Source organism: Motacilla alba, chromosome 23 (genome assembly GCF_015832195.1).
Source record: "Motacilla alba alba isolate MOTALB_02 chromosome 23, Motacilla_alba_V1.0_pri, whole genome shotgun sequence".
NCBI classification, from domain to species: domain Eukaryota; kingdom Metazoa; phylum Chordata; class Aves; order Passeriformes; family Motacillidae; genus Motacilla; species Motacilla alba.
The window spans coordinates 4,898,383-4,910,140 of NC_052038.1; the positions used below are offsets into that span (position 1 = coordinate 4,898,383).

General features: G+C 60.2%; 1 protein-coding gene across 2 annotated transcripts; it reads right to left on the minus strand.

Annotated features, from left to right (window-relative positions):
- Positions 1-1,904: 1,904 nt before the first annotated feature.
- On the minus strand, positions 1,905-11,607 carry TXLNA (taxilin alpha). Of its 2 annotated transcripts, none has more exons than XM_038161028.1 (11): positions 10,944-11,607; positions 9,986-10,119; positions 8,379-8,699; positions 7,515-7,606; positions 6,369-6,539; positions 5,422-5,616; positions 5,213-5,332; positions 4,983-5,057; positions 4,576-4,668; positions 4,267-4,362; positions 1,905-3,814 (listed from the first exon to the last, which is right to left on the minus strand). In XM_038161028.1, the coding sequence occupies exons 2-11, from the start codon at positions 10,092-10,094 to the stop codon at positions 3,512-3,514; spliced, it is 1,575 nt and encodes a 524-aa protein (XP_038016956.1). In that variant the 5' UTR covers positions 10,095-10,119; positions 10,944-11,607; the 3' UTR covers positions 1,905-3,511. The 2 variants fall into 2 exon arrangements, with proteins under 2 accessions (XP_038016956.1, XP_038016955.1); XM_038161027.1 differs by having other exon boundaries at positions 10,966-11,605.
- Between the last annotated feature and the right edge of the window lie 151 nt (positions 11,608-11,758).

An 11,758-nucleotide genomic window follows, 5' to 3' on the forward strand; every position in this document is an offset into this window, starting at 1 on the left:
GAGCCGGAGCTCGGTGCCCCGCGCCCGGAGCATCCCCGCGGGAGCTCGGCCGGGGCCTGAACGGCAGCCGCAGCTCCGGCCGGGCCCCGGCTCTCGATGGAAAAGAGGATTTCGGCCCCGAACCACCCCGGCGAGAGCGGGGGGACCGCATGGGGACCGTCCCCGCTTTGTCCCGCCGAGCCCCCCCGAGCCCCGCGCGGCGCCGGGACGGGGCAGCTCCGGAGGCTGCGGAGCGCCTTTGTCCCCTTTGTCCCCTCTGTCCGCAACCTCCGGCCGCCGTCCGGAGCGCCACGGCCGGGACTGACCTGAGCCAGGCCCGCTCCGGCCTCCGGGAGCCGATGGACACCCGAGCCCGGCGGACACCCCGATCCCGATGGACACCCCGATCCCGATGGACACCCCGATCCCGGTGGAAGCCCCGATCCCGATGGACACGGTCCGCACAGCCCGGGATTTGCATTTAAAGGGAAAGGGAACTTCCTCCGGCCTCCGCCGGACAGCGGCTGCCCGCAGGATGCCCGGAGCGGCCCCGGGATCAGCCCTGGGATCAGCCCTGGGATCGGCCCCGGGATCGGCCCCGGGATCAGCATCCCGCCGGGTCGGGAACGGGCCGGGATCCGCTCCCCCAGCCCGCGGAGCCCCCGGGTCGTTCCTGCCACCCCCTCCCGCCCCCCGGCCGAGGGCTTTACCCCGAGTCCCCTCCGGTGTCCCCGCAGCGCCGCGGGATCCGTCCCTGCTGGAAGCAGCCGGGAAGGGCCTCCAGCCCTGGCGCAGGGCCGGGATTAACAAATCCCGTCCGTCCCCCCGCTTCCAGCCCGAGCGCGGCTGCTCCTGTAAATCCCGGCAGGATTTTTAACCCATCTTGGACATTTTGGAGACGATGGGGGCACAAGGGACCAGCCGGGAGGGGAGATTGGTACCCCCAGGGCCGGGACCCTCAGGGCTGGTGGCTCTTGGTGGCTGCAGCATCCCGGGCAGGGAGACGCCAGGTGCTGGGGACACCCCAGTGTCCCCCCTGAGCAGGGACACCCCATCCCCACCGCAGCAAAACGTCCTTCCCAGGGGAAAGGAGGAGCAGAGCTCTGGGACACTGCAGGAGGAGTTTGTGGGGATTGGGATGGGGCTGGGTGTAGGTGAAGTTCAAGGGGATTGGGACGGGGCTGTGCAGAGTTTAGGGGATTGGGACAGGGCTGTGCAGAGTTTAGGGGATTGGGACGGGGCTGTGCAGAGTTTAGGGGATTGGGACAGGGCTGTGCACAGTTTAAGGGATTGGGACGGGGCTGTGCAGAGTTTAGGGGATTGGGATGGGGCTGTGCAGAGTTTAGGGGATTGGGACGGGGCTGTGCACAGTTTAGGGGATTGGGATGGGGCTGTGCAGAGTTCAGGGGATTGGGATGGAGCTGTGTGTAGGTACAGTTTGTGGGGATTGGGACAGGGCTGTGCACAGTTTAGGGGATTGGGACGGGGCTGTGAACAGTTTAGGGGATTGGGATGGGGCTGTGCAGACTTTAGGGGATTGGGACGGGGCTGTGCACAGTTTAGGGGATTGGGATGGGGCTGTGCACAGTTTAGGGGAGCCCAGCTGTGAGCAGCAGGTGAGCAGCCCTGGCAGCAGCGAGCCACGGCGTGCCCAGGCGCGCTGCCCAAAGGGAGCAGGGGGCACACAGGTGCCAGGCATGAACGTGAGGGGTATAAAAATTGGGTAAAGAACAACCAGGGCAGCTTGCAGCCTGCTGCAGAGGTTTGGTGTTACTCTGTATGGGCTGGAGCTTTCTGACACTGCATGGTGACACTCTGGGTAGGGTGGCTGTCTCCACTGTGACAGGACACAGGGGAGCTGTGTCCCACGGAGCCACCCCACAGCCCAAAATCTCCACCCGGTGGTAAAGAAGAGAGACAGCAGCGAGGTTGGAGTGTTTCTATTGGATCCAGGGTACACACGAGGAGGTTTCTGTACCTTAACGGGGAAAAGACAGAAAAAAAAGGGGTTTGGTGAATTTCTAAGGGTTTTGCTTTTACTGAAGTCCAGATGTGGGCAGCAGCCCTCGCTCAGCCCGGCCGGGTTACATTCGTGGATCATCCCAGAGGAACCATGGACAGCAGGGGCTGGAAGACAAAGCCACCACAGCTCCAGGGACTGTCCCAGTGATGTCCAGCTCTGTGGGGCTCAGAGCCCGGCCAGGCTCCCCTCCTCAGCTCTGGAGGAAAAGGAGACACGGAGGCAGGTCCTTCATGGAGGGGAGATGTGAGAGCAGCTGTGGTGCCAGAAGAGAATCCCAGATGGATCCACTGGATACATCCACGGTGGGATTGGCTTCCAGCAGCAGGAAGGCAATGCTGGGAATGAAGTCTGTCACAAACAGAAGCTGCAGCGAGGTTCCAAGCGAGCCGAGTCTTCCAAGAGAACAGCGAGAAGACAAAGTCTTGACAAACCAAGGAAAATCCCAAAACCCGGTGCCAGCAGGTGCCACACGTGTCCCTAAACTCCCTCCCAGCACATCCAGGCCCCGTGGGGTGAGTCAGCACTGGGGAGATGCTCTTCCAAGCAGAGAGGGAAAGGAAAAGCGGGGCTGGGATCGCACAGGCACCCCCAGGCCGGGGGGATGGCAGGAGCAGCCCCAGGCAGAGTCCAGGAGCTGATCCCAGCTGGAGCAGCAGCTCAGGGAGCACACACAGCTCTGAGGTTTGATCCTCCTGCAGTCCCAGCTCCGTGGATGCCTCCAGGGCTGGGCCAGAGGGGCTCGAGGGCACCTCCCCAATTCCTGTGCACAAACACTTGGGAATGAGACCTTTGGGTTAACTGTTTAATACACTTGGTGCACGTGTGCGTTCAGCAAAGAGGCAACTGTGAATTATAAGGCGGTTTTGAGATTGGCAGGGCCTGGGAAGAGCAAAAATTCCCAAGGGTGGGACCAGGCACCCCCTTTCCTGCTTCTCCTCGTCCCCACTGCAGACACAGAAGCCACGGAGAGCAGGAACGGCCTCTTGTGGCCTCAGCTCGCACACGAGCTGCAGCAAGAGCCAGCCCGGAGCTCCCTCCTGCCTGGCAGGGGGAAGAGGGAGAATCCAGCGCTGGGAATGTTCTGGAATTCTCCCAGCTCTGCTGTCACTCCAGAGTGGAGTCCTTGGGATGGTGCAGGCGTGTCCCTTGTCCCTGTGCTGGCTCTGCTCTCCTGAGCTGGCCAGTGACAAGGTCCTTTAGTGAGAGGGACAATCAGCTGAGGCTCCATACTTTCAATATTCACAGGCAGGGAGCTGGGCCCTTCTGCTCCTTATGGATATCCATAGGTAAAACGCTGCCCTGCACATTTATATATATATATATATATATATATGTTTATATATATATAAAATCTTAAAAAAACCCTCCAAAAACCTAAACTAGGAACTCTCACATCCCCAAGAGGGCTGTGTCCTGTCCTTTCCCAGCTGTCCCAGGACAGGGAGAGTGGAATCTAAAGCAGCTCCCAGGTCACCCTCCCTCAGCCCAGCTCTGTGCCCTGCCCGGGGCTCAGTCGGTGCCCCGAGTGCCCTGCTCAGTCCCGCTCTGCCCCGCTGCTCCCGTGCTCAGTTCCGCTGGGGATCCCGCAGGATCCGGGCTCTGTGGGGCCTTTCCTGGGCTCAGGGAATCTGGAGCTGCCTCAGAGCTGTCCCGGGGTGGCTCCTTCAGAGGCTCCAGCAGCTCTGTGTGGGCACACAGGTCCTGCACCTTCTTGTTGAGGTCGTTGCGCTCCGTCTGCAGCGCCCGGCACAGCTTCTCCAGGCGCTGGATCTTCAGCTGCAGCCCCTCCAGCTCCTTGTCCCGCAGCGTCTTCTGCAGGGGCAGAGGCACAAAGGGAGAGCTGAAACCCCAGAGGGATACGAGACAACAGGGACAGGTTTGAAATGGAGGGAGGGCACGGTTAGGTGGGGTTTTGGGGTGGAATTCCTCCCTGTGAGGGTGGGCAGGCCCTGGCAGAGGTGCTCAGAGAAGCTGTGGCTGCCCCTGGATCTCTGGAAGTGTCCAGGGCCAGGCTTGGAGAAACCTGGGATAGTGGAAGGTGTCCCTGCCATGGCAGGGGGTGGAATGGGATGAACTTTTAAGGTCCCTTCCAGCCCAAACCATTCCATGAGTGATTCTAGAGAAGCCTGAGGGGAAGCCAAGCAAACTTTCAGCACCCAAAGCACCAAGGAGCTTCTTCCTCCCTTTGCCCTCCCAGAGCAGCGAGGCAGGGCCTGTCCTGTCCCCACGCCACCCTCCCCAGCTGCTCCAGAGCCTCCCCTCACCTCCTCTGCCATCTCCAGCAGAGCCTTGTTGCTGCTCTCCCAGCGCGAGCGGTACATGGTGGTCTCCTTCTCCAGCTTCTTGATTTTCTTGGTCATCTACAGAACCACAGAAAGGGCACAAATCGAGTCACAAAATGTCCTGATCCCCACAGGGATCCAAATAAACAAACCCCAGGGAGAGCAGTGCAGTGGCATCCCACAGGTCCTCGTGTGTCACCCCAAATTTTGGGTGTAGACCCAAAGTGAACTGAAATTTGGAGCTGGGGCTCTTCCAGCTCCCAGCAGCAGGGAGGAAAAAGCATCACCAACCTTCTCCATCTCCTGTTTGAACGTTGTGAACACTTCACTGCTTTTGGAAAGGGTGTTCTGGAACTCCTCAAACTTCTCTGTGTACAGAGCCAGCTGTGGGGAGAGACAGGGAGCTGATGGCACCGGGAGAGGGGAGAGCCCGGCCAAGGGACAAGGACAAACAGCAGGAGCTGCTCTGCCAAAGGCAAATCCTGTCCTGGGGAAACATCCTCCACAAACTGCTCCTGCCTGTGGCAGGCTGATCCCAGGACTGCTCCCAGCGCTGGGAAACAATCTCTGAACAAAGCCTCAGCTCACAAACCAAACCCAGCGGGGATCCTGCCCCGCTGTTCTCCAGATTTAGGAATTTGGGTTGTTCAGGGATGGAGGGAAATCCCCAAACAGAACGAGCTGAGTGGGGAACTCACCTGCTGCTTGAGGTGGGTCTCCTGCTGCTTCATCAGCTCACACATCCTCTGTGATTCCACGGCTTCCTTCAGCAGCTGGGAAGAGCAAAGCAGTTACCTGGGAATGCTCCTGGCACGAGGGGCACAGCAGGGCTCCAGCCTGGCTCCTGGACATGCCAAGATCTGGGATAACGCCCGGGGATCCACACCGAGAGCCAGAAAGTGCCTCAATCAACTGCTGCAACACTTACAAAATCCTTCTCCCGCTGGTGCCTCTCCTCTGCCTCCTTCAGCATCTCCTGGGCCTGCTGCAGCTTGGCGTCCACCAGCTGCTGCTGCAGCTCCTTGTGCTTGAACACCTTGTCGATGTGCTGAGGGGGGAACAGCACGGCTCAGGCCTCAGCCAGACCTTCCTCTTCCTCCCCTGAGGCAGCAGGAGGGGCTCCCAGTGCTGACCCACCTCCTCCCTGAGCTCGTACTGCTCGATGAGCTTCTTGAGCCTCTCGGCCAGCTCCATGTTCTCCTGGCGCAGCTTGGAATTGCGCTCGTTGTGCTGCTCCATCTGCAGCTGGATGTCGTTCAGGGTCACCTGGAAGTGAGAGGTCACCTCCTTCCTCTTCTCCTCCTCCTCCCTGGCGCGCTGGACGCCCTCCTCCTGCGTGAGGGATGTGGCAGGTAAGGGAGGAACTTCCCAAAATGATGTTCCCGACCCACCCGGCCTTCCACGATTCCTTAAATCCATCAGGAAAACTTCCCAAAATGATGTTCCCAACCCATCCAGCCTCCTGTTATTCCTTATATCCATCAGGAAAACTTCCCAAATGATGTTCCCAACCCATCCAGCCTCCCATAATTCCTTATATCCCTCAGGAAAACTTCCCAAAATGATGTTCCCAACCCATCCAGCCTCCTGTTATTCCTTATATCCATCAGGAAACTTCCCAAATTATGTTCCAAACCCATTCAGGCTCCTGTTATTCCTTATTTCTGTAAGAAAAACTTCCCAGATGATGTTCCCAACTCATCCAGCATCCCACGATTCCTTCTATCCATCAGGAAAACTCAAAGTGATGTTCCCAGCCCATTCAGCCTCCCGTTATTCCTTCTTATCCATCAGGAAAACTTCTCCAAGTGAAGTTCCCGATCTATCCACCGTCCCACGATTCCCTACCTCCATCAGGAAATCTTCCCAAATGATGTCCCCAGCCCGCCCAGCCTCCCTGATTCCTTATTTCCCTCAGTGAAGGACTCTGGGCCCTCCCCCTTCCCCTCCCTCAGGGCACAAACCCCGCAATGACAGCTCGGGGCCGCGATGGCTCCACCCCAAACCCAAGCCCTGCCCTGATGGGGGCACCCCGGGAAGGGTGAGGTTGCCCAGGTGGCTCCTGGGGAGGCCCCGGGGGGCACCTTGAGGGTGCGGTTGTGCCTCTGCAGCTCCCGGCACAGGCTCTCCAGCTTGCTGCGGGCCAGGATGGCCTTGCTGTGCTCGCTCTGCAGGTGATCCTTCTCCTGCACCAGCTGGCTCTGCTTCTTCTGCAGCATCCTCATCTGCTTCTGCGACGTGCGGTGCTCCTCCAGCTGCCGGGGGAGCACAGGCTGTGCGGGCAGCAGGGCACAGCTGTGCCCCCGAGGGGACCGTCTGCCCCCTGAGGGGACTGTCTGCCCCCTGAGGGGACATCATCTGCCCCCCTGAGGGGACACCATCTGCCCCCCGAGGGGACCATCTGCCCTGCTGAAGGGACACCATCTGCCCCCCTGAGGGGACACCGTCTGTCCTGCTGAGGGGACACTATCTGCCTCCCCTGAGGGGACATTGTCTGCCCCCCTGAGGGGACACTGTCTGCCCCGCTGATGGGACTGTCTGCCCCCCTGAGGGGACACTATCTGCCCCCCCCGAGGGGACACTGTCTGCCCCCTGAGGAGACACTGTCTGAACTGCTGAGGGCACCATCTGCCCCCCTGAGGGGACATCATCTGCCCCCCGTGAAGGGACACTGTCTGCCACCCTGAGGGCACCATCTGCCCCCCCCAGGAGACAGCAGCTTGCTGTGCCACCAGGACATCAGGTTGGTGACACCCTCTGCCCCCCGAGGGGACAGCAGCCCGCTGTGCCACCAGGACAGGTGGCAGGTTTGTGACACCTCTGGGCAGAGCAGCAGCGCCACAGAGCCCAAGGGCTTTTCTCCTTCCTCAATTCCCACCCTGCTGGAATTGGAAGGAGCTCCACGTGCCCCCAGGCCAGGGCAAAGCCACCCCTGGGGCACTTTGGACACGCACAGGCAGCCCCAAAGCTCCTCCAGCTCCAGATCCAGCTCCTCCAGATCCACGCTTGGAACTCCACCTTGGCTCTGCGGGGTCAGCTTTGTGGGGCTGAAACTGAGCTCCTCCTGGCCACAACTCCTCCTGTCCACGCTGCACAAACACCCAGCCTCTCCCAGGCCCAGCTCCAGCACCGCAGGGCTCCCGGGACCCCGCAGAGCTCCGGTGTGTCCCTGCAAGGTCCCTCTGCTGCCTCCCCGAGCTGCCCCATCCTCCCCCAGCCCCAGCGCTCACCAGCTCGGCGTATTTCTTGCACAGAGCTGCCAGCTTCTCCTCTGACGTGCTCAGCGTGTTCAGGGTCTGCATCAGCAAAGTGATCTCCTTGCCTGGAAGGGGACAAGGAACGGGAATAATGCAACAAACGGGATAAAAATGGCTTTACACGGAGCTCTGCCTTGGAAAGGTGGAAAAAGGAGGGGCTGAGCAGGTTCCCAGTGCATTCCCAGGATGTCCCCAGGGTGGGAGAACAACTGCAGCAGCTGGGTTTGGGAGGGGAAAACATCCCTGGGCTGGCTGGAGCCCAGCAGGAGAGAAACCCACGGAATTCAGGGGCTGCACTGGGCACAGAACAGAACAGGAGGATCTTCCCAAATGCATCCAAGGTCCTGATTTCCCCAGGACGATTCATGTGGGATAAAATCAATTTATCCATGCACTGATATCCTTGGGCACAGCTGGAGCAGGGAATCCCTCACCTAAACCCTTGGGGAGCAGGAAATCCCTTAGCTAAACCCTTGGGGAGCTGGGAATCCTTCCCCATAATCCTTGGGGAGCTGGGAATCCTTCCCCATAATCCTTGGGGAGCTGGGAATCCTTCCCCTAAACACTTGGGGAGCTGGGAATCCTTCCCCATAACTCTTGGGGAGCTGGGAATCCCTCACCTAAATCCCTGAGGAGCTGAGAATCCCTCACTTAAACCCGTGGGGAGCTGGGAATCCTTCCCCTAAACACTTGGGGAGCTGGGAATCCTTTATCTAAACCCTTGGGATGCTGGGAATGCTTCCCCATAACCCCTGAGGAGCAGGAAATCCCTCACCTAAACCCTTGGGGAGCTGGGAATGCTTCCCCATAACCCTTGGGGAGCAGGAAATCCCTCACCTAAACCCTTGGCTTTCTTCTTCTCCTGAGCTTTCTTCTGATCCCTGTCTCCAGGCTCCTCTCCGGGCCGGAACTCCTCGCTCCCCTTGGAGCTCTCCTTCTCGCCGTTGATCTCGGGGCCCCCTGGCTCCTGCTCCCCGTTCCTGGGGGACTCGCTGCGGCCCTTGTCGGGCTCCTCGGGGGCATCCCCGTGCCCCCCATCCTCCCCTGGGTGCTCCTGGCTGGCATCCACACAGTAGGTGCTCAGGATGTCCTCCAGCTGCCGGCTCAGCTCCTCCGAGACGTCGCGGGAGGATTTGGGATCCTCCTGAGTCAGGGGAGCTGAGGGGGGAAAGAAAGGGAACATAAAAAATATTGATGAAATATGGCTCTTCTCGAGATTTATATCACACCCGAGACAGCTCAGCCACCTTAGAAGGCAAAAAATCAGCAGGGTGGCTTCTGTGGCAGTGGTGGAAACAGAAAAGTTTTAATAAAAGACAAAATAAAAAAACTCTTTATGGAGAAAAACCGAGCCAGGTGCGAGAGGTTCTGTGAGGTAAAACACCTCACAAAAGTGATCAGTTCCTTTGTTCTCTTCTTTTTCTAGCAAATTGCTCAGGTGGGACTTTTTGGCTCCTGTCTAACTGACCATGCTTAAATTTGAGGTGAAGCCCCCCAGGTCCTCTGAGGTGTCTTTTCACCTAATTAAAGAGAGAAACTCCTGGGCTTATTCCCTGTTTAAGGGGACAAAAGACAGTTGTCACACTCCTATAAATTGAGGTTCCCCCCTCTCCTCTCAGCCTGCAGGGACGGGAGGTTTTTCCTGCCTGGGCTGCAGCAGGATAAGCTGCTTTGTTCCACTGTCAGGGCGTTCCCAACAGCCTCTCCTTTCACCAGCAGAGCGTGACCAAGCCCCCGACATCTGTCAAAGGCAGAATTCCCCCCTCTCCCCTCTATTTTTTTTAAGGAGAGCAGGTTGTGTGTGAGCTTGGGGTTTTTTAGCACGACAATGGATTTGGAACCTGGGTGAGAGCAGCTGGGTTAAACAGGGATGGAGCAGGCAGAACATCCTGGCAGCAGGCAGGACAGGGGAACTCCTGCAGGACTGCACACACACAGAAACAGGGGAAAAAACAGGATTTTCTGCTCTGCAAAACCACAATTTTCTGCCTGGAAACCAGGATTTCCTGCCTTGGAAAGCCAGGATTTTCTGCCCTGGAAACCCAGGATTTTCTATCCTGGAAAGCCAGGATTTTCTGCCTTGGAAAGCCAGGATTTTCTGCCCTGGAAAGCCAGGATTTTCTGTCCTGGAAAGCCAGGATTTTCTGCCCTGGAAAGCCAGGATTTTCTGCCTTGGAAAACCAGGATTTTCTGCCTGGAAAACCAGGATTTTCTGCCTGGAAAACCAGGATTTTCTGCCTGGAAAAGCAGGATTTTCTGCCCTGGAAAGCCAGGATTTTCTGCCCTGGAAAGCCAGGATTTTCTGCCCCTACAAAGAGCTGGAATAAAAGCAGCTCCCTGGCTCTTCCCAGGCTCAAAGCTGCCCTCGCACATCCCAGGGAACGCCAGCACTGCCCCCAGCCGTGGGCAGGGACAGAACCCCCCTGTCCCCAGGGGTCCCCCACCTTCTGGGGGAGCTGCAGCCTCTGGTGAGTCTCCCTCTTCCAGCCCCATCCCGCTGCTCGTTCTGGAAGGACGTGGAGCTGCCTTGGTCTCCACTCCCTGGTTCTTCATGCCAGCCTTTGCACCCTCTCAGGCTCTGCAGAGACACAAGGGAGAGGCTTTGAGGACATCTGCAGGATTTTAGGAGTCATCAGCCCTGGCTGGCAAGGAAGGAGCCTGCTCTCAGCACAAGCTCAGTGCTGAGGAAAGCATCTCTCGATCCCACAGTTTGTGTCAGGAAAATTCCTGGTGGAATCTCCCTCTGGAGCAAGGCAGCACCTCCCAGCCCACAGAAAACAGAATTTCCCCACTGGGCACAACCCCCTCAGCCCTTCCCAACTCTAGGATTTCACACCTGACCCAGCAACCAGAGCCTGCACAGCACAGAGCTCAATTCCCACTGAATTCCGTGGCCAAGGAGAGCCCGAAATCCCAGCTCCTCATCCTCATCATCATCCTCATCCCCTGAGGGGTTTGGATGTTCTCAGCCTTCCCATGACCACCCTAACGAGGAGCTGGGGGTGCTGCTGCTCCGGAGGGAAGGAAGATCCCCGGTGACAGCGGAGGACGCAGGAAGGGAAACCCGCAGGGGGCAGAGCGGCGGCGCCACCCACGTGCGGCCGGCCGGGGCAGCGCCCTTCACCGGCACCTGCCCCCGCCTCGGGCGCTCCTTTTCCGCTGCTGCTGCGGCCGCGCAGCCCCGGGGCCACAACCGGGAGCGAGAACCGGGGTTCGGGAGCCCCCGGCCCATGGCTCCCTCGGCACCGGCAGCCCCGGCCCGAGCCGCCCGTGGTGCCCCCGTTCCGGCGGGACCCGGGAGCCCCCCCCAGCCCCGTTACGGCCCCGGGCGCGGCCCAGCCCCCGGTGCAGCCCCCGCCCGCCCCCCCGTTAAAGCGGCCCCGCGCTGCCCCCTCCCCGCACCGCGGTGACGTCACGCGCGCACCCCGTGACGTCAGCGCCGGCGGTCTGACGCAGGCGTCGCCTCGTTCCTCAGCCCGCGGGCCCGGCGGGGGCCCGGCGCACCGGCGGGGCGCTGGGTGCCGGTGCCCGCCCGGCGGCGGTTGCGGCGGTTGCGGCGGTACCGGCGCTGAGGGAGCGGCTCGGCCCGGGGCCTCCAACGGCCGCGCGTGCGCCCGCCCGCGCCACCGGCCAATCCGCGCCCGCCGCGCGGGGGCTGCCGGGAAGCACCGGGGAGACGCGGCAAGCGCGGCGGGAGGCGCTGAGGGGACTACAGCTCCCGGCATGCTCCGCGAGGGAGCGGCCGCGCGAACTACAGCTCCCGGCATGCTCCGCGCGGGGTCGCCATGGGAACCGCAGCTCCCGGCCTGCTCCCTAGGCCGAGAAGGGGAAGAGGATGAGGAAGAAAGAGGAGGAGGAAGAAGGGAAGGGAAACTGTGTCCTACAAGTATCCAACTGTATCCTACAACTACCGCCATGCCCCGCGGTCGGGGAAGAAGAAGACATGAAGGGGAACTGTGGCCTACAACTCCCGGCATGCCTGGCTGCCCTGGGGACAACAATTCCCGCCCTGCTGCTCTGGAAGAAAAGGCAGATGAAGAGGAAGAGGAGGAGGAGGAAGGAAAAAAAATATGGCCTACAACTCCCAGCATGCCCCGCACATGCGCACCCCCCCCGAGACTACAACTCCCAGCACGCCCCGCGCGCCCCCGCCGTTACCGGGCACCGGGGGCTGCTCCAAGGTCACCGAGCGCCCGCCGGGCCCCAGCACAGCACAG